Genomic DNA, 25946 nt, shown 5'->3' with positions numbered 1-25946 from the left:
ATTGTTACATATATCTACAAAAAGAAAATACAGATTATAACTATATATATATAATATATATATAAATGTTATTTCCTTATAATTTTCTTATTTGATATTTAAATCCACAAAGAATTAAATCGTAACAAAACTTATAATAATTTAAAGATAGATTTAACATTTAGTCTTTCTAGAAATTATATTTAATTTTTATAACAGTATAACTCAGAATGGCTTTATACGCAAATCTATCCTTTCAAATTAATTTATATAAATGGCTCTTTTTTTATGCATAGTCACTTAATGTATTATTAAACGACCACATACGATTGTTTTCCTGGCAATTAAAGTCTGCATTTACCAGTTTCGTAATATCGGTTTTCAATTGGAACGTGGCGCGTTTCAATCAATCCTGCGTATCTAAAAAAAATCCGACACTCGTTCTTAAAAAACTCGGCACTCACTCCGATGCTCGACAAAATAGAGGTAAGTTTCGTTGTCCATCTATCTCGTAACGATCGTTCCGCGAAATTAATTATCTTAATAAAAACAACTCATTTATTTTACGCCTCGCGTAATCAGCTACCGCATCGATAACGCCATTGTGCGTTTTCTCTCACATACTATTTAAAAGAACCATCGTCATCGTAGGAAAGTCAAGTATATACAATAATTCCACTAACACAACAACGACTTTGCGATAAAGATGCGCGTTAAGCCATAATCACACTGTATAAATGCGCGATTGTGAATAGCGATTGGCGATTACTTACAATCAATCAGAGCAATTAAAGCAGTCACCGATTACTCTACTTTAAGTTGTTGAAAAGTAATAAATTGTCAATTACCGATCACAGTCGCGTAATCGCTAATGTAATTACAGCTTTAATGACATTATAATTTCGCGTGCCAATGTCCTCTTGATTACCATTACTCACGCTCCCTTTCTCCTTTTTTTGCAGAAGTAGTCTAGACTGCCTTTCTACGTCCCCTTCAAAATGAAAAATGATCGCCGATTGCTCAGGAATCGATGATGCGAGTTAAATCGTCCTTTCAGGGTATATACATGATATATGTATGCACACATAGACTAAGAATCGCTACTTCCCAAGAAGCCTCCCCTTTTACGCGATTTGTGCGCGTTCCCGGATGAAATTTCAGCCGCTCATGAATTTCACCGCTCGATTATGTAACACGATACATGAATGATGAAACAGAATCAGTCTGACACACATGATCGTATGCGATTTTACCTTGCTTCTGTTTCGCGGTGCGAAGTCCTCTTTGCTAGGTTTCCTGCGCTTGTCCTTGAGGATCATCCTTGCCGCGGCGAACGCCATCTTGTCGTCGGTGCACTCTTTCCCGACGGTCCCGGTAAAATAAAGGGTAAACCCGGTCGATCGGGTTTAGCGACTAACGAGCTTCTTTCGAACACAGTGTAACAGGAATCACCGATCCGAGTAGAGTATAACACGATATAATATCTTTTTATTGCTCTTATTGCTTGTCGATCGGCACGCCTGCGTGCGCGTGCTTATAGTTATGCGTATCACAATATTTAAACGTATATTTGCTCGTTTCGCTTGTATACTTGTGCGCTCGTATGCATTTACCTGTATATATACGTATGGTAATTTATGCGAAAGCTACCAACGCTATAACGTCGCGTCGTGATCACACTATATTTGTTTTATCAGGATCCTCTTGTCGTTATCGCTTAACTACCGTCCCGTATCGTCATCGTCGTCGTCGTCGCAACCCTTGTCTCTCGACCCCGATCTATTCCCTTTAACGTATCTCTATTCTCGACTGCAGGTACTCCCGCTTCCGGTGTCTTTCGTTTAAACGGAGCGTTCAAATCGGTTGACCTGGACGACACGCGACGGATGCTGAACACTATCGATTACGTTTTAAGAGCTTGAATGCGGATAAAATCAACGGTTGTGAACTGCATCGTCGTTGAAACTAATGAGTCAACGATAATGCTTACTTCATCGCGACGGTCCGATTGATAGTACCGGAAGTGCATTGACAATAATGCCGGTGTCGTATTGCTGCCGGCGATGGCGGCGATTTTTCTTGGATGTACTACTCGGCGGCGAAATCTCGCGAAAGCTCGTCGGGAACATTTGCCTCGCTGTGACGTGGTGGTTACGCGCCTCTGAAACGACGCTGCCGTTTCCGTTTCCGTTTCCGTTCAATTCGATTCCGTTTCGTTCCGTTCCGTTCGCGAGGATTTCGCACGGTTTTGGTGCTCCTTGTGACTTCTCTCGGTTACGATCGCGTGTCGTTGCGTCAATCAGGCGACGATTATCCTAATTACAACCATCGATCTAGAAAGAAAGAGATAAAGAAGAGGGTGGTTCGTAGTTCTGCTTTTTTACGCGCGCAGTCTACATTCTACACGCGAGACTCGCATAATCAATCGCGTTAACAGCAACTCGTTTCCCACGGAGGAGTCGACCGGAAGTCGATAAATCGATGGAGAGCATTGAAAGGAATTTATTTTCAGTATGAAATAAGGATAATGTAGATACTTGGCAATTAAACTATCCAGTTGACGCTGTTTATAATACCAAAAGTATATTAGAATTCAGGAATGTATCAATTTAAAAATGAAACAAAAGATTTGTAGCTTAAGCTACAACGAAAAAGTATAAGTCGTGTGGGAATTAAGAGGAATAAGTTTAATCGAAAATTTTGATAAATACGGGATATTTAATGGAAACATATTCTTACTTTATTATTTGTTAAAGTTTTTAGAAATAAAGTATCTTGATAACTCAGCTTTAAACACGAAATTGACAAACAAAATTTCAAGAATGTAAACCGAAGAAGTCGAAGGATGAAATATCTTCTTTTCATTTTATGTTAATAAATGTAATTTTCTTTAACAGAAATGTTGATGTATCTATAAAATGACAATCGAAAAGTTGCTGAAACTAAATCGTTGTTATTTGATGACATAATCAAACCAAATGAAATAAATTAAACACTTTAATGAAATAAATTAAACGTTGTAAAAAAAAACTTGTTATTTTTCTTCTTTTGCGTTCTGTTCTATAAAAACAGAATGGGATTTTTTTTTACAGAATAATGTTTAATTTATTTCAATACGAATACAATACAAATTCAAAGTCAGTCATACTTTTCAAAAATATTAAGATGCAACACTCGGATCGAACGATTTCTCAAAATTCACAGCAACTCCCCGATTATTATTCTTTGTTATATACCTACATCTATTTCATCTCTCTGCAAAGAGACTTCGCAACCCAAATGTGCGTTAGATCCTCATTGAATCGAATGTCCCGCAAGCACGTATCATTCTCAGCATTCTAGTGAAACTCGCGAAACTCATGCGACGATGCATGCGAAATTCTACGCTCGTATGACGTGAAAATGCAACATATCATGAAATCGGTTACTCGCTTGGGTGCTCGCACTTCGCCATCGTCGTGTTCCGTACTCACTATTTTCTCTAACCGTCTAGAGGAGAGAAAGAGAAAGAGAGAGACCAAGGGAGAATCTTGAGAGCCCATGTGCACCCCGTATCGTTAATATTTCAGGGTAATTTGACGTCATGATTGGCAACATGCATTTCACGTGAATGAGCAACGCACGTCGTTTGCACCACTGCGATGCTCTGATCGGAGAATCTCCGTCGCGCATCGATGATCCGTGACAAACCGATTGCAATGGCGAAATGGCATCAATTGAATATTTCGCTACGCGTAACAGCGAGTGGCTTTTTGAGGAAGAAAACTGAGAAGCAAACTTTTAAGTATTCCTCTCTAGAAAGAACGATATTTTTGGAACTGTAAGAATAATTCAGGGAACAGTAATCTAATCTCAGGTTTATGCGGAAGTGTATTTGCATATTCGGGAAATGGATTTTAACTACAATGCGTCCTTAATTCACAATCTCTTCGTTCAATGGTACATTCTTTGAATTAAAAATTAATCTTTTCGAAACTTTAAAATTGTCAGTATAAATTATCTTAAGAGCACGATTAAATTTAAAATTATAAATTTCTGTTAAAGCAATTTTCATTTGAGATAAACTAAAAAGGAGATTTTTTTTCTTCAATTTTTTCGATCTACAATAGAGTCTCTCTAAATTTGAACTTCTGTAATTTTTGTATTCCTCACACGTACTTTTACAAACACTAATGTCATGTCCCTTCCATGTCATGGTAGGCTGGACATGTGTTGCGTGCGCATCTGCACTTAATTGTACTATTCTCACAATGTATGCAATGTAATTCCATAGGCAGGTTATGTATAACTATTTGTGTAACGTACATTGTAAAAAATAAAATGTTAATTTTAACTTAAAAATATAAAAATGAACATTTTGCGTTAATTTTAACATTTTTACATGTCTCAGAATGTCCACTATATGTCTTTAAGTTAAAATTAACATTTCATTTTTAGTATATTCTTTTGTGATACATAATATATGATAGATACATACGTACACATGACTTGTTCTGCTAAAGTTATGTGCACTGTAGTGCACTTTGACAGGTTAGCATGCGCAATTGCGTTCGCGCAAGTACGCGATGATTGGTAGACAGGTACTCTATAATTTTGCCATTCTACTCTTATCGCCCCATGGGTCAAATTTAGAGAGACTCTACTGTAATACGTCCTTGAAACTTTGTTTGTCAATTTTACGTTTCAAGCTACCTTAAAGTTATATCAACATATTTATTTTAAAAAAATTTTAACGAATAATGACACCGCAATAAATTTGTACTAATAAAAAAATATCAATTCTAAATTTACTGATAAATACGCCATGTAGAACTAAAATTTGCATCACGTACGACTACTGATAAAACGAAATTTTTATATTAAAATTTGATTGAAATAAAGAGATAACAAAACTTCGGGGCTAAATTCAATTTATAAAATGAAATTTATACATTATATAAGTTCGCTTGTGCTAAAGCTAGCGGAAAAAGTGACTGTTATCAGATATATTGAAATAATCTCCAGAGAGAGAGCTGAATGCGTAATAAAATTGTGTATCCGCATTCGGATGCACACAAATTCGCGAAAACATGAATTTCAAGCGCAGTTTTGTCCATTGCCGTGATATACCAAGTGTAAGTGATTTTTTTTATTTGAATAGCATTCTTATTATTTATCTTACAAAAATAAGAAGATACATCACCGAGAGAATCGAAGAGGTTGAGACGTGTAGCACAATACAAGCGAAGCGTCAATAGACAGGAAATCATTTTATACGTCCCCCTCTTTACTCCCCTGTAAACGAGCTTCTCATCACTCTTGCAAATCGAAAACGTTCAATTTCTCGTGCTCTCCTCGACCCATCTTCGCTACTCTCGTGGGAACTTGGCGTACGAGTAGTATTGATCATTCCCAGGCTGCAGCCCCCCTTCTTCCCTCCCCGCCTCCTCGGCATCCTCCGACCATCATTTCGCGTCCTCCGACCTCCGATCTCTGACCTCCGACCTCTGTACCTAAATCTGACTCCCTTCCTTCCCCACGGATTGCATCGCGACATCGTGCCCCTCTGTTCTTGCCCGCAGGCGTCGCGATATCACGTTTGATGTGCTTTTTCATCGGAAATCTGCATTTTTCCACGTCGCTAAGTTACATTTGGGAAAAAAATCGTACAAAAACATTTTTTTTTTTAACATATCGAATATAGAATTATTTATAGGAAAGTTAAATTTACTTTACAATCCGATCTTGATCAAAATAAATCGATAAAAAATAAATACTTAATTTTTTAATTCAATTACTTGTTTTTAATAATTGCTTGTTATATTAAATATTAATAGTAATAATGAGGTATAATCAAACATTAGAATAGGGACTCTTTATTCATAAATATAAGAAACTAGTATGTATTATTGAAACAAAATTTAAGAGATGAAAAGTTTCCAACGGGGGGGGGGAGGGGGGGGGTACTATCACACAATATTAATAATATAACTTTTCTCAAGTGAATCAACTTTTTCGGACGATCAGGTGGTACATAGTGGACATAGACAAAGTCCACTATATACTAAATTTACACCTGTTGCCGATAATACAAAGAAACTGCATGCCCACCATAATGACTCTTGAACGCAGTTGATGGCGCATGATATCACAGATCTGATCAAAGTTTAATATCGCGATCGACAACGTACCATCTCAGTGATGTTCCACGACTCGGAACACTTTACGAAATATTTATATCTAGATGGAAAACGGAAATATGCATGCGTATGCGCGTACGTAAGTGCGCGCGCACAATTATCCAGGTTCACGTCCTACTTACGATATCGAACTGCACGAGAGTTGGCCGTCCCGCAAAATGTTTCTGCCATTGACCGTTCGCTTGCAATTACGAATTACAATGCCCTGATATATTACTCTATATCACTGTGCCTTAAATAATATTGAGCACACGCATTTCTCAATCATGTAAATTTTCTAATAACAAGTATAACAACAAGTTTTCATTCTGAGACCCAGTTTTTCAGTTTGGAGAGACACGTGGACTATTTAAATTAAATAAGATTATGATATGTTAAGAACTACTTTACATTTTCTATTGTAATTGGCCGATTTGCTTTTTGCTTGAGTCTTATTACCTTTTTTTTATGTGTTTCTAAGTTAACATAAGCTAAAGCGACACAATATACTATATAAATAAAATTTATTTCTATTTAAAACAGCGTCATCATTATTTATGTTATTACTATCATTCTTTCTCTCAACAGATATCTTTTTCTTTGAAAAATATGACGATGAGTATAGACATCGTTCGAAAAGAATTCCAAGAATTAATTCTCGCGATATCATTTTCCTTGCAGCACATGGAAAACGCTGATAAGTTTTCCACGAATATGTACGATGTTTGTGAGATCGATCAAATATTAAATGAAGGTACGAGCTTGAAATCTCGGATATAGAAAAAAAAAAGCAGAATTTTATTATTTGTCACTTCAGTTAACCGTTGAAAAACATAACGTAGATATTTCATGCATTTATTTGCATACTCTTTGTAATACCAGTCAACGGGTATTTTTTTCCCCAGTTATTATTTCACCATTTATTATATGGAAAAAGATTAATGTAAAATGTATCATTCACTACAATAACAACGTCGAGTATCACGCGTTGATTAATTGAACTGAAATTTGCATGTATATAAAAAACTCGAATTATTTCCGCGACAGTATATGAGAACGATATCATTTGTTATTGAGATAAAGGTAAAAAACGATCATACATCAGATTAAAAAGAAAAAGGACTATGAAATCTCAACGGCAATGAACTGAAAGAAATATAAAAGGGCGTTCAATCGCTATAAACTGTTGATCAATATCGAACAACAAAATTCTCGTACAAAATTCAATTATATAATATGATTGTTTTTGAGTAAATCAATTAATAAATAAAATTTAAATTATAAAGATATGATACACTGAGAAAAATTTCTGATTGAAAACGAATCAATAGATTTTGATCATATCAATCAGAATTCCGGTCATCATAATCAGACAATGATTATCTTGATTAGAATTTATTTATGAATAGATTTATCTTTTTAATAAAATTGTGATTTGTATATTTTCCACTAGAATTCCAATTAATACAAACCAGACATTTTCCGGTGTATAATATGCGTGGTTATAATATAAATACAAATGATTATAATATAAATAATTTTAATAAAATATGTGTAATAAAATATGATATATAATTACTGTAGTTATAATTATATTTTTAATAATATAAAAAAATGATACAGTAGGAAATTATACAATAGAAAAATGCTTTTTCGATTTGAATTAGATCTTGGTTAATAATATTTTAATGTGAATTTATATACATCTAATTCTGTACACTACGGATTTAATTTTCGATCTTAAAATCCAGTCTTAAACTGAGAATGGGATAATAATATTACAAATTAAATTAATAAGTAATATAATAAATATCTTAAAATATTGTAAAGAATTTATTGTTAAAAACATTACCTCAGTCGAAATTCGAATCTCAATTTTTCTACTTTCTGTGACGAGCGTCTTAGAATAAAGTTATGGATCGAAAATTCTTTCAAAAATATTTTCTGAGTATTGCATTTCTGAATATATCTTGATATAAATTATATTATTACGAAGATATGTATGTTCAAGATGTAATGTTTTCACAAAAGTTCTCTCCTACATATTTTAGTTAACACTACAGCAATGTATATTTTAGTTTATCTCTCTTGTTATTAATTCAAATATTTATTTTATAGTTATATGGACAGAAAATATAATTCAGTTTTCATTCATCGATTGCTATTCCAATTTGCAATAACTAGAAATAATATTTTGCATATAAAATTTAATTCATCTCATGTTACAAAATTGCAGAAATTTAATAACTGTAACAACAAATAATAATTCGTAGATTTTTCATTAGTTGTTCAGATTCCTCGAATTTTCGGGACGTAATACAATAATTTGTAATTTAGTTAATTACTGTTTCGTTGCGTGCGATGTGCATGCAATGTAATTCCGTTTAACGCTCTTTAGCAACATGAAAGTTTAAATGCCGGTTTCATATTTCGCGCTAGCCTTGAATTCTCATAGTTTTTACTTAAACAACGATGTTTGTAAGTTCTCGCAATATAGCAAAGTCCTCATTACAGTAATGTAGCTTCTCAATTTCGCGGTTTTATATAGTGTACTGGGAACGTTCCAATTTATCATTATTACTCTTAAAAGGGCGAAAAGTTGGAAATTTCATAGAATCAGAACTTTCGCTCGTTAAAATCCTCGAAGCTCACTCCAAAAAATATTTCGTTACATTGATAACGAAATAATGAGTTACTTTTAGGTCAAAATCGAACGTGCAATTGAATTTAAATGACAACACGTGTTTGTTTCTCGAAGAAAATCACACAATATCATTTAAAATATATGTATCTTAAATATCGCGCGTATATAAAAGTGCTATCAATTATCCTAACGTTAATAATACTGAATTCTGTAATTAAATAATTACAAGTATAATTATTTAATACATATGATTATATTAACAATTTATAAATATTTTTATAACAACGATAACAATTTATTAATATTCTAGATACGCAAAGCATTTTCAAAATCACGACTAAGCAATTGAAAAATAAAAAATACACATTCAATAAGAAAGCTTGATTAAAAAAGGCCATTTATTATATATCCTGTTTAATATTTTCTATTTTTACTTTTTCTTTTAAATTTGTATAACATAATTTTCATAAAATATAACAAGAAATAATTTATTTTTAAAAATCTATTTTGTGAAAATGTGTCTCACAAATTTCAAACGTAATATTTTCATATTATATAAGGATCGCGAATAATTTTCTCTCCTAAGAGTCCCCCGTGAAAACATCAAATTATACTCGTATATACTTTATAAGCCGACTACTATTCCACTGTGCAATTGTAAATTTTGCTGGTCTCGTTCATTTATGTGTTAGCATTATTATTATATTTAATGACAATAATATTGTCTAATAGGTGTCCTCTAAACTTTTTTCCAATTTGTACGAAATGTTTCTCTTACAAAACTCGAAGTTCTCAAATAACAATATAATCTGCTCAGACAAAAAAATAAAAAACAGAACAGAGTCCTTAAACATATTTGCATTATGAGTAACATTTTGTTAATTTTTTATACATAACATAATTTTGAAATTAATAATAAAATGTATTCTTTCAAAGGAGATATATTAAAAGAAATAATCTAAACTGTCAAACCAATATGATTAAAACTAATCTTACATCGAGGAAACAGTCATGAAAAAGACACAGAGAAGAATTGTGAGCAATATTTAGAATTCAGACTGATAGAAAATGGTACCGTCTCATAAATCCCGTATAAAAATCTTGCAGGAGAATCATCTATCCTTTATCTAAAACATCATTTCTAGCGACAACAATTAGAATCAAGAGATACACATATACAATAGGGCAAGCGTGGTAAAAAGGAAAGAGTAGCCAGAAGGAAAGACAGGAACGGACACCGTGCTCCTCACGAAACAACTCACTGACCACTCGGCGAAGGTACGCGATCGGCTCGTCCGGCGGAAACGAGTTGTCGGTCGCTGACGACCCGTAAGAACACTCGCAATCCGCGATCCCCCGCGATCGTCCTCGAGGCGGAACCAACGGGGTTGGCGCCGTCGATGGTATTCGTGCCTGATACCCGCCATTTTTGAGGAAATCACAGAAACCGCCGGCGGACTTCGCGGCCGCGGTCCGCCGCGGAAGCGGAAACCCTTCGTCATCGTCGCGCCGTCAATGTTTCCGGAAGTACGATCGGATCGCCGCGAGATGCGTCGCATCGCGTCGCGTCGCGTCGCGACGTACGAGCAAGCGTGCGATTGCAGCGAGTCATTTCATTCATAGATAGCGATTACCGTACGTTCTGCCAACTTACGTGCTCGTCGCTGAGCAGATGGTCTATGACTGACACCCTCGATCCACCACGCGCCCTCGCGCAGCCAATGCTGCGAATTCCAGGCGGTCGCTCGCGCGCAGGTCCATGCACCCGCACCCTCGCTCTCGCCCTCGCTAGCACCCCCTCGCACTCGCATACTGTAGAGTGTAGTCTTTTCTTTCTTACTCGTGCCGATTCTCTTCTCCTTCGACTTTACCCTTTTATTCCACAAGATTGGTGTGGTACCGAGAAGCCCTACATTTTTATCTCGTTCTAAACTTTCGCTCATGGCCTATTTTTGGTTATACTAAAGCTTCGTTCTCTAATCTCGGTCTTTAGATCTTTCCTTCGCAAAATCGTAAAAATTTATATTGAAATAGGAGGCAATAAAATCACATGATATATTTATATAAAATTTCCACTTTATGTTTGAAGAATTATTTATTACTGTTCCGCTTAAAGTCGTTTATATACGCAAGAGTTATGTCATTTTTAAATTGTTTTCAAAATTGATTTTTTTTTCTATTTTTATTTCGATATAATTTATTTATTATTTAATGGATTGATACTAGGAAGGGAACCTAGTATTTTAATATTCATCTATTTATACTAGCTGCGTCTTTTCTTGCCTGCCTTCTTCTCTCAGTGTAATTTTTCAGCTATTTCGTCGTACATCTTTTTCTTATTTTTATGCAGCAAACTTGCGTTAATGTAATGGAATGCCTCTTGCCATACTCGATCTTTTTATCGCATTTCGTAACATTCTTTCTTTATTAAGCTCTTTCTCCTTCATCTCTGTCTTTCTGAATTACGTTTTCTCTTGTCCGGAGCTCCGCAAACGATTCTTCATTTGAATTATATTAATTGGAACAAAAATTCGTAGCGATATAAACTTTAAAATTCAAGCAGCAATACGTAACTTCGTTAAAATGCAAAAACAAAATTTCAATTTAAAAAAAAAGTTTGAAAGTTTAAAACCTCTATTTTCGCGAAAGGTCACTATGTCTTCCGAGTTGTTGTGAGTTTGGAATTTTTACATATAGAAAACAGAAAACTATGAGTTTGATAAAATGGAAAATTTACAAAATCATTTTTTTTCTGATGTTGCTAAGATTTTTTGTCATTGAGTTATTCAGATTAAATAAAAGTAGCATGTTAACTTTTGGGTTATGCCTAACTCCATTCAAAATCGTAACGCAATTCAGAAAACAGATTTTTAAAGCTGCAATTTTGCTCCAAATGTAATTGTAAAAATTAATTAGATTTCTTCTTATATTGATCTTTCTCATATACTGTTTAATTGTTAAACAGTAACAAAACACTTGCAATAAGAGAAAAATATCGTTTTCGATCCAAATCGATACAAAGTCTAAAACTCTTATATACAGCACATATCACGAGTGGACTGCAGAAGCCGATAACGAAACTACAATTTTTCTCTATTTCTTTTCGTTTTTCGTGTGAAATTATTGTCTGCGCACTGTGTTTTGTCTATACTTCAATTATGTGTGTGCAAAAAGATTTTTAAATCTGATGTAATTGTTATTAAAGATTGAAGGATTTAAAAATTAATCACATTTTATCGGTAAAACTCCAGCATCCTCGTAAGTATATATAAAATTTTATTCAACAAGGATATATTTTCTTTCAGCGCCACAATACGTCGCATAAATAATGAACACGTATAACGAATGACGGCTACAATGAATACAAAAACGCGAGAAGGGAACGATTGTGCAAGAAAAATTGAGAACACCATCAACGATCGAAAGCGTCGAGTACAATACGCTTTGTATCGGGGCGGAGTAAAGTTCCGAGGAGTTACCACGTGCCTTTGTGAATCTTTCATTGTTAAGTATCGGCAGGTGTCAAACGAGCTATCGCTGCACACATTGCGTAAATTGCTTGCGAGAGTCCCTTCGCTTCCTCATTGTTCTCCTAAACGCATCTGATGAACGGCGATAAACATTTCATTCCTACCAAATATTCTTGGAAGACCAACGAGAATAGTGTCGCCAATCGCTTTCGCAGTCGCGACAGTTGAGAAAATCCTTGTTACGAAACGAGACGTATCGCCGTCTTGACATTTCACTTTGCATAGTCGCTTTGTCTTCTTGCAATGTGGATCACTCGTTATCGAATTTTTTTCCTATTCACTTTCCGCTTTGTAAAACGTTGACAAGCCGTAAAAGAGTATCTGCCTGTTAAAGCGGCTGAATACGATATGTCTCTTTCAGCTTATTATAACGCATTAATCCACTATCAATGTAAAGTATAAATCGTAAAGATGTAACATAGTATAAAAATATAGCTATTAAAGATAATAAATATATATATATATATATATATATATATATATATTATACTTATTACTTGGAAAAAAATTTTCAAATTGCTATCATTTCGAAAATAAAAAATTATAAAATCAAAAAGTCAAAATAAAATAAAATATATTTTAAAATTAAAAGTTGATACTTTTGTGTGGCACTAATAAAATTTCGAAAAAAAATTTGCTGTCGAAGCTACAATGTCCTCAAATTATTGGTTTTTATAGTCTCTTTGTCGGTATTTTTCTCACAATAGTAACGTGATAGTTAAATTTGACTAATAGATTCATATTCAATAGACAAAAACACGTCAGAAATAACTATTCACACTCACGTTGCAAAAAAAGGAGTAACAATATTTTATAAAGTTGAGTTTTTTAAGCAAATTTGTGATATTTATAAATGCAATAACATTTCGTCCTTTAAACAATAACATTTTGTACTTTGAAGTTATTAATCTACAGAGAATCTATAAAGTATTACAATAACTATACATTTACAAATGTATATTCATAACGTTTTTAATTAATTAAAAATTAGTAAAAAGGAAAAAAAATATCTTATTTAATTTATTAAAGATAATTATATATATTTTACATATTACAATTAATTGTAGTAACTAATTAACAATTTCTATTATTGTCACGAATGGAAATTGTAATTAACGCAGAAATTTATCTTATCTTCGGCGAAAGATATAAGTTAACCAATCTACTTAAATGGCAAAGTAGTATAGTATCGCATTAGACGGACGATGCAGGCAGTTTGCTACTTAATCATTTGGCTCTATACACGATTCGCGTAATACTCAAAAAGATCGATATTATTTATCAATAGATTGTATTCGTTAAACATCATGTAGATAACAATAATAAAAGCAATGATGCCAATGATAGTAACAACGATAATGACAACAGCAATAATAACAAAAATAATAATGATAATGATAATGATAAATCAATAGTAATGTAATATAACGAAATATAGCTATTTAATAAGTGCAGTAAATTCAGGGAAAGCCTCGTATGATCACTATCACGTAATGAATACTTATTCTATACATGATTATAATTAGTAAATTTTCGTACAATCTCGTCAAATTATTCAAAGCTGTTCAAAGATCGAGGAAATGTGTAACTTATGAAATGCAATTACTGATCCATAGTCTAATTCATCGATAATCAGTAATCAGTCTAACAGAATTGTATAATGCATAATCGTGTGTCGCAGGATCCAATAAGTGTAAGCTTCAGCACAATTATAATGTGGCTTCAATGAATAAAGTTGTCATGCCCACCTGGCGGTGCTTAATGAAAGGAAAGAGTTGCGCGCGACATCGAGCATTTTTAAAGGTGCCGGAAGCGGCATCGGATACAATAACAGACAGGCATAGACGGACAGGCAAGGGTAGTTCCAATCCTGAGTGCGCGCTAGTAGTACGACAATAGCACAACACCGACATATATACCGGGTGCCGCGTATGCGTCGGTAACCCGTTCACGACTCGAACGATCTCGTTCGTTCTCAACTGTACCGACTGATGCGGTAATACCACTGAGGAGCTTCTCAGCATGTGGAACGACAGAACACGTCACATTCGCGACAAAATTGCAGCTTTTAAGGGAAAAAAGCCATGACTTACCGACGGTGTGTGAAAGCTTCGCGCTGTGCGACACACTTACCTACAAAAGAAAAAAGAAGCACGCATTAGAGGAGTGATTCTTTTTTTTTCTCAATTAGTCTATCAAGAGAGAGAGAGAGAGAGAGAGAGAGAGAGAGAGAGAGAGAGAGAGAGAGAGAGAGAGACTGCAGCATATAATTCAACAAAGTTGTCAGTGCTTTTTAAATGTATTCAATTAGGAACAGTTCATTACAAAACTGCCTTTTATTCTTTTTTTACATATTTTAAACAAATAAGAATTTTTTTAATATAAAACAATATATTCATAGAATAAATATATAATTTTGAGCATCATATATAGATATTAACATTACTTAAATTTCAATTTATGTACAACAAACTTATACATTGTGAACAAATGCACAGTTTGGAAATCACTGACCGCGAAAGAGAAAATGCAAAATAAATAATCAGAAAGCAATACATAAGTAAAGCCGTGTGTATGATTAGAGTTTCGAAAAATGTAAGAAATAGTATATGTTTCACAATGGAAGAACAATCTTGCTAAAGTATTTAAAAACTTAAATACAAATATGAAAATAATTTTGTTTTGAACCATCAAAATAATTATATAGAACGCTTAAACATTGATGACAATGCTGCAAAAGATTAACATTCTTTAAACATTCTAGCAACCGTCCTACGTAATTATTTTGAAAGTTCAAACAAAATTTTCATATCTGTATATCTAACCAAATTAGAAAAAAATGTTATATACATGGACATATTTTATATTTAATTTTATTTATAATTGTATATAAAATATGTCAATTTTTTATATAATTATATATAATTTTATATAACTATATATAATTATATAACAAACACTTTTTCTCGCGATATTTTAGTAAAATTATTCTTTCCGTGCAGAAATAATTATTGAAAATAACATAGGCCCACAAAAAAAAGTACCCTATAAATGGGAAGACCCAGCTATTTTTATGTATTTTGAATTGCTGTATACGAATATTCTTATGTATTTTGAATCTAACATCAAAGTAGAACCATCCAAGGTAAATTTTCAATCTAGAGCGAAAAAATGATTCATTTTTTCCCATTTTTTGACTTATTTTTTCGCTACATAAGAATAACTGGATCTCCCTCAGCAGGGGTACTTTTTTTGTAGGCCTGTGTAATTATTAATAAGAGCTAGAAAAAGATGTTACTTTTAATTAAATTAATTACTTGCAATATATTAGGTGTTGGAATTAATTCGTAGCGTTTTTTAATGAAAGAATGTTATTTATTTCACATGAGCATTAAAAAATACATTAATGAAAGTACTTCCCATCACTTGTAAAACGCTACGAATTAATTCCAACACCTAATATATATATAATGTAACATATTCCATAAACATTCCTTAATAAAAAAAATGTTTATATTATTTTATAATATTTTTAGAAATTTGACATATTTTAAATTCATAAATATTTTTAGATAAATTACTTTAAATTTTTATACTTTTTTCAGAAATTATAGAATAAAAAATCTTGGAAATGTAAGAATATTTTAAAATTCGTATATACCTATGAAGAATTTCAGAAAAGATGTAGATTTTTTTCAGCATTTTTGAAAAATGTTTCAATTTATATAAAAAATGAGAAATTTTCTGAAAACTAACAAAATAAACAAAATTCAGAAATTCTAAGAAATTGAAATTTACATAAGAATTTTGAATAATTACATGAAAAATTCTAAGAAAATTTTTGCCAGATGTAAAACTAAAAGAAATTTTTAAAACATAAATTGAAATACATTAGGACTACGTATATTTATATGATTTACAGAGAAAAGAACATTAAATATCTCGTATGCTGCAGCACGGCTCAATATACATATGTATATAAAAAACATGCTCTTAAAGTAACTGGAATCACTGATTCAAGTACTATCTCTTACTCTCATGCATCTTAAAATATCATTCATGCTGTACGAACTACAGGCTAGATATAAAATATCGCATTCGAATTTTTTTATTAAAGATCACACAAGGTACAAAAACGTTTCTAATACAACTTTATAAAGTTTTCTCTAACTTCAAATTATCCAGCTCAGTGTTCCTCAATTTTTCCTTATGATTAAAAATAAAATCAATATGTATCTTCGCAGTTTCCTTCTGGCGTTTCACATAAAAAGGCGTGGAAAAAATACGCCTTTACACTATATGACAGTTGAGTAACACTGATCTATAACTTCAAAGGTCGACCCTGGCACTACCCACTTTTTTCTATAGAACTTACTTAGCGCGAATGAGGCGATTATACTATATTGGCTGTACATCGAAGGCTTTTAATTATACCTCTGCACATCCGCATTTAATATAGGCGAATATACATGAGAGAGAGGAGAAGGAGGCTGGAGAGGAGAAGGAGGGAAGGAGGGAAAGGAAGAGAAAAGAAAGAGAGATGGGGAGGAAGAGAAGGAGGGGAAATGGAAGGGGGAGGGGAGAGAGAGAGAGAGAGAGAGAGAGAGAAACTGATAAAATGAATTATGTCGAGTCGTCGTCAAGGATGCGTTTCATGCGACTTTTCAGGGAACTCCGCCTTGCCAGATATTATCGTCAGATATTATATAAATGTGGAACATAAAAAACCTAGAAACACAAATTGCTTCTTTCAAATTATAAACACAAGCGGCTTTACCGAATTGTATGAGATCCAAAGAATGATGATATACATTAGAACAACTATAATCAGATGAAACAGATTAATTGCTTGGCAATGAGATCTGCTTTAACGGGCTCGAAGGCTATGATCTATGCGCTAATAGCGGCGAGTTACGACTCTATAACTTCAAAACTAATCTAGGCGCCTAAGCTGTATCATAATAAACAACCCAAACTTTTTCTTAACTTTAAGTACCTGCACAACTGTCGGTCCGCGATGGGCCTGTATAGTAGAAACACAAGAAATATACATTACATATGCAGACGAATAAGTTTAGAAAGAGCTAAGCGATACCTCTGAATCTTCTATTAAATTAATTAAATTAATTAAACACAACGTGATAAATATACAGAGTTGTTTATTTTAATCAATCCACTAAGATATCTCAAAATTCTTAAATTTAAAACAAAAATGTTTCAAACAAAAGTAACTCAGTTATTAGGAGGAAAGAAGATGGTAATTTTGATTGACCATAAGATCCTGAAGGACAGAACAAGATCACTTAAATATTTTTTTGATACCCCCGTTTTCTCTGTTTTATATTCGTACTCCTTGAATTTTTTAATTGCGTTTTTTATTCTATTTTTAGCATTACCCAGAACAACGAACGTAATAGTTTTCTATTTCCTTTATACGTCCAACGGCGTACTTTATTAATGTGAATTTCACTTGCCTTTCACGATGAGGAAAGAGGCGAGATAAAACGGCGAGATAAAAAATATATTTACAATAGGGTAGGATAAAAAATGAATTTAAAAGTGAATTTAATTAACATAAAATGATTTACATGATGAACTCGATTTGAGCTTGAGAACAGCATGTTAAAGTTAATCAAGATCATTATTTTCTCTTTGTCTCAGGCTTTCATTAAGATTGTGAATTAACTGAACATTGATCTGTTAAATTTCAAGCCTTACAACTTGTAAAGTACTTAATGGAAAAATATTATATTATATATTAGTGCTTTAAAAATATTATATTATAGTGTCTTGTAAAGTTAGCTATATAAACATGGAATAAAAAAATGGAGATTGCAATTTTAAAAAATTTTAAGCGATTTTGACTTAAGGATATATTCTTAAGATCAATCAATCATTTTCTTTCCTTCTAATTAAGCTACTTTTGTTTATCAAAAATATTTCTGTCTTAAACTTAAGAATTTTTAAATATTCTAATAGATTTAGAGTAAAACTATCCTGTATATTTGCTACGTAATCAATATAGTATATTTACATGGACTATCATTATTATTATTATTATTACCATCATTTTATTATATCCATGAAGATTATTATTAATTTTCATAAATTTTATTGGAAGTGAAGATTCATATGTTCGTATCAAATATATTTTAATAGTTTCATTTATATGGTTAACTCTACAAAATTAAATAAAAACCGGAAATTAAACAACACAACTTTAAATGCGATAAAGATTAGTCGAAGATGAAGGTATTCGATAGCGCAAAACGCAGAGGCGTTTACTATATCGCGTCTGTAGGCCTAGCAACAGGTGGGCTGTTGTCCTTTAGGCCAATCCGATACTTTAAATGTCTCCGTATATAATTCATGAACAGGAAGATATTTCAAGCTACCGAAGCTAAATTGTCAGTACAAGCGATCATAGAATAATTCTCCCTCTTCTCAAAGGGAAGGAAAGACCCGGACTGGTTGTCATAACTTTATATAATATTTTTTTAGAAAAAAGTGAATGTAAGATTTTTTGAAACACTATATACGCTATAATATATTTACATTATTTAAGTGTAAAAATAAAATATTATACTTGAATAATAAAATATTATACATCATCAAATAAGTTATTTGATTTTAAACAAAGCTGCAAAAATGTGAAATTAGCTTTATATTTGGAGTTGATTATCACAAGATTGGCAGTAACATATTTTTTATAAATAAAACATAAAAAGTACAATTTTTATTTTAATATTAGTTCTGTATTTTAGAAAATAATAGTGATTATATGTTACAATACAAACAAATATTATTAATACAAGCAAAATTTATTAATTATTTTAATCATAAAATACGTAATTTGCTTTCATATTATAATTTTTATACAAAAAATGAAACAACACATAAGTATCTATATGAAATATTATATAATATTTGTAAACATATTTTCTAGAAACATATCGACTTAAAAAGATTAAAATTGACCTCTGCTCATTTTCGTCAATCGTAATCGTTTTTAAAGTAAAAAAGATTATGTTTACAAACTTTATTACAATAATGATTAATTAACTATAGTAAAAGTTATCTAAGACATACCAGTTTCTACAATTATAGGAAAATTAAAGATCGTAATGCTAAAAACTTATCAAAAAATAAAAAAAGAGATAAAAAGAATTTAATTACTAATTTCATTTTTTAAAAAGTCATTGTAAATACAATAATATACACGATACTTTGGCATAAATTATTTTATGTAACAATTTAATGTTATATCAGCAACCTACAATAACAAGAAGAGAATGTTCTGCCATATATTGATTGAGTTATTAGCTTTTTGATAATCCCCCATATGATACCCAGCTCCGATTTCTCGTATTCTATGTATGCGATACGATATCTTTGTATAATATCGCCATAAATTTTAAATTAATTAGTCGATCGCAAAAAGCGCAAAAAAAATAAATTTAATTAAAAAATATCAATTGTTTTTTCTAGAGTTATGTATATAAAATGATCCAATGTCAGTGATGCAATAAAATTAATTTATAGAAGTTATTGGTTATCCCCTATAAAAATTTTGATTATAGTAGTTAAACATGCACAAAGTTATATTTTGCACCATTTACGTTTATAGAAGTGCCCTGAAATGTTGAGCTCCAGACAGTTGAACTGAAATATGTTTTAAAATGAACGAACAGATCGTAATGAATAAAAAAAAAAGATTGCGTAACAAGAGTATCCGACTATCATCTTTCGCTAAAGGTATCCTTCATTATTTTTTATGTTAATCGATTTAGCGACGTACGCAATTGTCCTCATTTGCTATCGCGATCGAAACAGAGTTGTATTCACGGCTTTAACTTGGTTCAATACAACGTTATCGACATACATATTTCTTGCATCGTAACGTTCAAACAATTACTGTCCATTATTGATATTAACACTATGCGGCAATAATATCATGTTATATCGGTATACTCTACAGAGCAGAAATCTCTGGTGTATGCCATAAATTAACATCGAAAGTTAGCTGAACAAGTGCCAACCTTGTTGCTTAACAAATGTGTTAGTCGCCCTTTTGTAACCTTTTCCATTTAAAGGTTGCCAAGATTTTATATCATAGCGTGCTATAAATAATCACGTTGTCACACATATGAAAATTATTTTTCAAATACTTTACCGATTAAAAATGGCGGAAAAAAAGGAAGGCAAGAAACATAATTTTGAACTATATTGTAATATTCGATGGAATAAGAATTAGCGTATGCATGTGTTTAAAATTCTTTTCGAATTTGTTTTACAACTATCAATGTAATGTAAAAAATGAAACAATAACAATCATTGAAACAATTACTACAATTTATGGTAAGAAAAAGTTTTATATCCAGTTGTTGTACATTATAATTAATTAAACGTACATCTCTGAGTCTGACAGCAGAAGATGTACAAGTTTATTTCTCTTGTCGTGAAGGTACCGAGATGATTAGAAACGATGCCGAAGGTCACGTCCTGAATTGCCCGAGAATCCAATCCTACGACCCTACGGCTGCCTGGGAAACTGGAGGAGATATATATATATATATCTATATATATTCTCACACACACACACACATATATGTTATACAGTTAGGATTCTCATCCTTCGTACACAACCTACCTACTTTTTCCCGATGTGACGACTGGTGGTATATAACCGCCCACTAGTGAGCATCGAAAGAAAAAGTCGAGTATTGCATATCAACTTTGTTATCATTCGACATCAAAGTGATGCGAATAAAGGTTTTCCATTTAAAATTTTGTTCAAAGGTCGTACGAGAGACATGGAGTCAAAAAAGTAGTTACGTTTTTATTAAAAATGTACGATATATATATATATGTGTATATATAGATTAGGCAATTTCACGCGAATATCATGACGCGAGGATATTCATATTAACTTTATGACAGTAAACACGATATACATATATTCGAGTTTGCAAAGTCTTATGAAAATTAATTGGACTCATTATATATTCATTTGTAGTTCTAACAAAAGTTGTGTAATATGATTAGAGAATTTATCCGTAAAAATATGAAGAATATATAAGATGTTAATTACATAAAATAATATATACCTTATATATGTTCCATTTTTTAATTTCATTATCAAAAAGTAATTTGTCTTTCTCATACTATCTTAATCTTTTTTATGTTTTATGCCTTTTAAGCTACAAACAACTTCGTGGCACATAATTCTATATAAGAAGATATTCTGCAATATAATCATAATTCTACTGATCAATTTTTAACGATTTTTAAATAGATTTTCAATAAAAATTACAATTACTAATTTTCTAAATTACAACAATCATTAAATCGGAAGAAAGAAAAAATCGATTACACACAAATCGGTCAGGGTGTACTCATCTCATTAAAATTAAGAACATAAACTAAAATACCAAAATATATACTAAGTTCTTTGTATATAATGTATATAATATTTGTTTAATCTTTTAATTTCAAGAGGGATGCTGAAGCGATCAAATTGCTGACACATTGCAGATCGATAAAAATCTTCGAATTGGCGGAATAAAAAATCCTTTTACAGGACTAAAGTAGACGCAAAATTGGGAGAAGTGCTGCAATGGATTTTATACTAAAATCGAAAAGAAGTTAAAAACTTACTTATTTTTCAATTTGTAGAGCTATCACCTGACAAATGTTTTCTTAACACAAAAGTTTTATAGCTTGTGTGGACAAAATCACAGTGCACCATCCTTCGGATTACGTGAACGAACAATACCATGAGTTTATGAAACTGAGATTAAAAGCTTAAAAAAAGATTTATATTAATCTGCAAATTACGTATATACGTATGCTGAGCAAAAACTCAGAATGATAAACAAAGCAGCAATTACGTCTAGCAGTCGTCTAGTTCGATTTTGCAAAAAATCGGTTTTGCAATATATTAGATGCATTTGAATGAGACAGAACGATAATATAAAAAATAAATTAAAGCTCACTAGTACCAACTTTTTTTTATTTGAAATTTAAAAAGTCTATACTATCGACATCAATCAAGTCCGACACTCCAGCATCGCCTTTTAAAAAAAGGGAAAAAGTTCCATTAAAAAAATTTTTTTTAAACGCTATTATTCATCTCTTTTTTTATGTGAACCCTACAATTTGAAAAACTGATGGGAGTGGCAAATTGAGCGGACTATCGACCGCGTTGTCTACGATTTTATCACTCTCGACTGAATCCAAGGGAGATGTGATAAATCCGCAAATCGACACCACGACAGGAAACTCGAGCTGGTCGATGCTATCGGTTTTCTCACTTCTTATGAAACGAACACGTCTTTACGTCTCGCGAGGCACAGAGGACAACGCCAAGTTCCAAGGCTCTGAATAAACGGTACTTTCAAAGCTTGCGCGCTCGACACTCGAAATCCGAGAACGTTTAAACATAATGATCAAATTACGCAATCGTTCCAGGATGATCGAGTTGTTCGAGTGTATCTTCACGCCAGTATCTCGATTTCATTCGTTACTGTCGATTGTCCAGGCTTCTCATATAAATTTCTCGTGAAAATTTATGCAAAAGTTTTCCTTTTTATGAATTAAATTTTTCGTAAAATTGCAAACTTCACCGCTAACTTCGATCGTTATTCGAGCGCACTCGAGTTAACTTGAACCTTGTGATAAACTCACTCTCTCCTAGCCGGAAGGAAACTCATAAATATTAATGTACTGAGCGATACGTCGCATCGATCTCCGTCCGCGCTTCACACAATCATGCTGTTGATTAAAATGAAATTCCGTAGGATAGGTATCTTCCACAAAGCGTACTAGGTTTATAAAATAGGTCAAAAGTAGCAGCAGTCATATAGTGTGTACCATTATTAGTTTTTTTCTCGATTATTTTCCAACGAGTGCGATACATACAAAAAAAAAACACATAAAAATTGATATACAGTTTTGAAATTTCAAGTTTATTTCAGAGATTTATCGAGATTTACCAGAGATAACCGATATATAACGTTTAATTTTTCTTCTGCGCTACTTTATATTAATTGTCTTTTTATTAAAAAAATTACACTATCAAAGTCTGAAATTTACAATCGTGTCAGTTCCAACAATTTTCAATTCCTAATTTATTTCGTGCCATTTACTCGATGCGGAAAGGAACTATCCGCAATTTCAATCGTGCCTTAGTAACGAGACAATTTCCTATCGAAAGTACTCCACCGACGCCTCTCGAAATTCGTCCCTTGGCGAGGCGGCGGCGGCGGCGGCGGCGGCAGCGGCAGCGGCGGCGGTGGCGGCGATCAGCCATTTGGCGGCTGGAAATACGGATATACGATAAAATCTGTACTCACCCGACGCATCACGCGAAGAGAGAACGAAGATGTCTTCATTTTGGTGGTAATCCTGGCAGCTTGCTACGAGATGTAAATCGGGATGGTGTCCGGGGTCACCTGCCTCCGCCAGCGTCGTTGCCTTCCACGCAGCTCTCGGACGGAGCCGAAGCTGTTCTCCCGCGTTCCGTTTCCGCCGTTTGTCGCGGCGCGAGATCGTCGGTGACTCCCCCGCGGTCCGTCCGGCAGTTCTATCTGACCCGGATGTCAGCTAGAGTTAGCAACCCGGAACTGGCGAACTGAGACTCTCGTGGCTATCACGATGGGACGGACAAAGTTGCGGAGTGCGCGACGCGGAGTGAGAGAGAGAGAGAGACACAGAGAGACAGAGAGAGAAAAAGAGAAAGAGAGAGAGAGAGAGAGAGAGAGAAGGGTAGCTCTCAGGGATGGCTGGAAGCTACAACTACAGGTGGTCGCGCGTTGTTGACTAAATCTTCGCGCCGATCGTATCTGTCTGCTTCTCTTTCCTTTCCGCGCGCTCTTCCTCTACCCTTCCTTCCTTCTACCCCTGCCACTGCATCTTCCCTGCCGCCGCACCTACCCCCAGTCGATTCTAATCCAGCGCACACCCTCTCACACGTGCGAGCGAGCGCACGCGCGCTCCCACGCGATTTCCCTGATTTTCTTCCATTCCATTATGCTCCATCCTGCGTTCGTCCGTGTAAAAGATAAATGGAAAATAACGAATCGCAATGATCTGAAGGGCTTCTAAGTTCTCCTCGATAATTATTTGAGAAATTGCGTATATCTACGTTAATAACATGAAGCAACATCCAAATCAAATATACAGATGATTAATGTTAAATTACTTTCGTTTATCGGCAACTTAATCTCTCTTCTCCCAATTATATTGTTATCGTAGTCTCGCTACGTTTAAGAGTTAGAATCTAGCCTTAAGGGTCAATTGGGAAAAGATCCAACTATAACGAGATATGCTGCTGTGACTATGATAGGGGAACCACCCGATGCCGCGCTCGCGCAAACTCACCCCGGCGCCATACTGCCTTGTCGAAGATTGCGCCCCTCGTTCAAGGCCACGAGACTTCATGGTAAAGCCGATGCGTCGATATTTCGTCCGTCGCTCGATGGGTGGAGACGTGGTCTATATTCGTGGAAATAGTTGCTAGCAGTCCATGTCGTTCTACTACTCATCTTCTTCGTTCAACATTTACCTCGGGTTTCAATCACGAATATTACAACTGCTGCATGATCGATTTTAGTTCAAATACGCAGAAAGAAGATTTGACACACTAAAATATCTAAAAAATTCAGCTAAATAGAGATTTGAAAATAATTTAGTTCAAACATCAAAATAATTACGTAGCACGTTGAAATTGATTGCTAAAATGTCAAAATTTTTTTGTAGCATTGCTCATTATATTTGAGTTTTCTACGTGATCATTTTGATGATCCAACACAATTAATTTCAGATTTGTACCTATATAAGCTAAATTTTAAATTTTCACAAAATCGTTCTTTTCATATACGACATATTTATTTTAGATTAATATCTAATCGGAATGTTTTTAAATTAGAACTTTACGCAATTACTTTTATAACTTCATAATTCATACTCACAATAATGTATTACGTTAGTTATTATTTTTGATAGAATAAATAATGAAGGAAAATAAATTATTCAAAATAAAATTTATCGCAGTTCTAATCAAAATTATATGTGTAAAATATTGTTGATGATAGTAATTGAAACTATGGTGTAATTAATATTGTCCGTTAATATTAGATTTGTGACATACATAATTAATAATTATCAGATTGACAAAATCCTCAAATTAGTAGACTATATAATAGAGATTAAATCGACGTTACTTTGAATATCTGCATTCCTAAATATTTTTTTATTTTTGCTTATTTGATATTTTCAGTACTGGGGAAAAATTGAAATAAATTTAGTTGAAATGTTTAAAGGATAAATCTGTAAAAAATACTGTTTGAAATAAATATTTTACACAGTAAATATAAAAAAACAAATAATATTTATTATTTACATTAACATTTACTTGAAATAAGATATTTATTTAATATATTTTGATCAATCAAAGAAGTATAGGCTCTAATGACAATAATCAATGAGAGAGAGAGAGAGAGAGAGAGAGAGAGAGAGAGAGAGAGAGAGAGAGAGAGAGATAGTTAAAAAGCTTGCTGAGAGCTAACGCTAATTGTAGTTGCGAATTATAATTTATTTTCCAATGCACACATATAAAATAAACTAAACATATAC

The 25946-nt window shown here is 33.0% G+C and overlaps 1 protein-coding gene across 4 annotated transcripts in view; it reads right to left on the bottom strand.

Annotated features, from left to right (window-relative positions):
- Window positions 1-24722, bottom strand: part of LOC105153587 (neo-calmodulin) — a 62465-nt gene extending 37743 nt beyond the window's left edge. For 2 of the 4 annotated variants that reach the window (XM_087406114.1, XM_087406116.1), the window contains exons 1-2: window positions 10436-10570; window positions 1233-2312 (exon numbers count right to left, since the gene is read on the bottom strand). In XM_087406114.1, coding sequence (XP_087262240.1) covers window positions 1233-1319 — 87 coding nt within the window. In that variant the 5' untranslated portion in view covers window positions 1320-2312; window positions 10436-10570. Of the gene's footprint in view, window positions 1-1232; window positions 2313-10435; window positions 10571-23665 lie in introns of those variants that run through there. The other 2 variants (XM_087406115.1, XM_011068518.2) reach the window with 2 other exon arrangements.
- Between the last annotated feature and the right edge of the window lie 1224 nt (window positions 24723-25946).

This window comes from Acromyrmex echinatior, chromosome 5 (genome assembly GCF_024713525.1).
Source record: "Acromyrmex echinatior isolate Ae372 chromosome 5, ASM2471352v2, whole genome shotgun sequence".
NCBI lineage: Eukaryota > Metazoa > Arthropoda > Insecta > Hymenoptera > Formicidae > Acromyrmex > Acromyrmex echinatior.
Note: the sequence above shows the minus strand (reverse complement) of the source record. Positions and strands in the feature narration are given on the sequence as shown.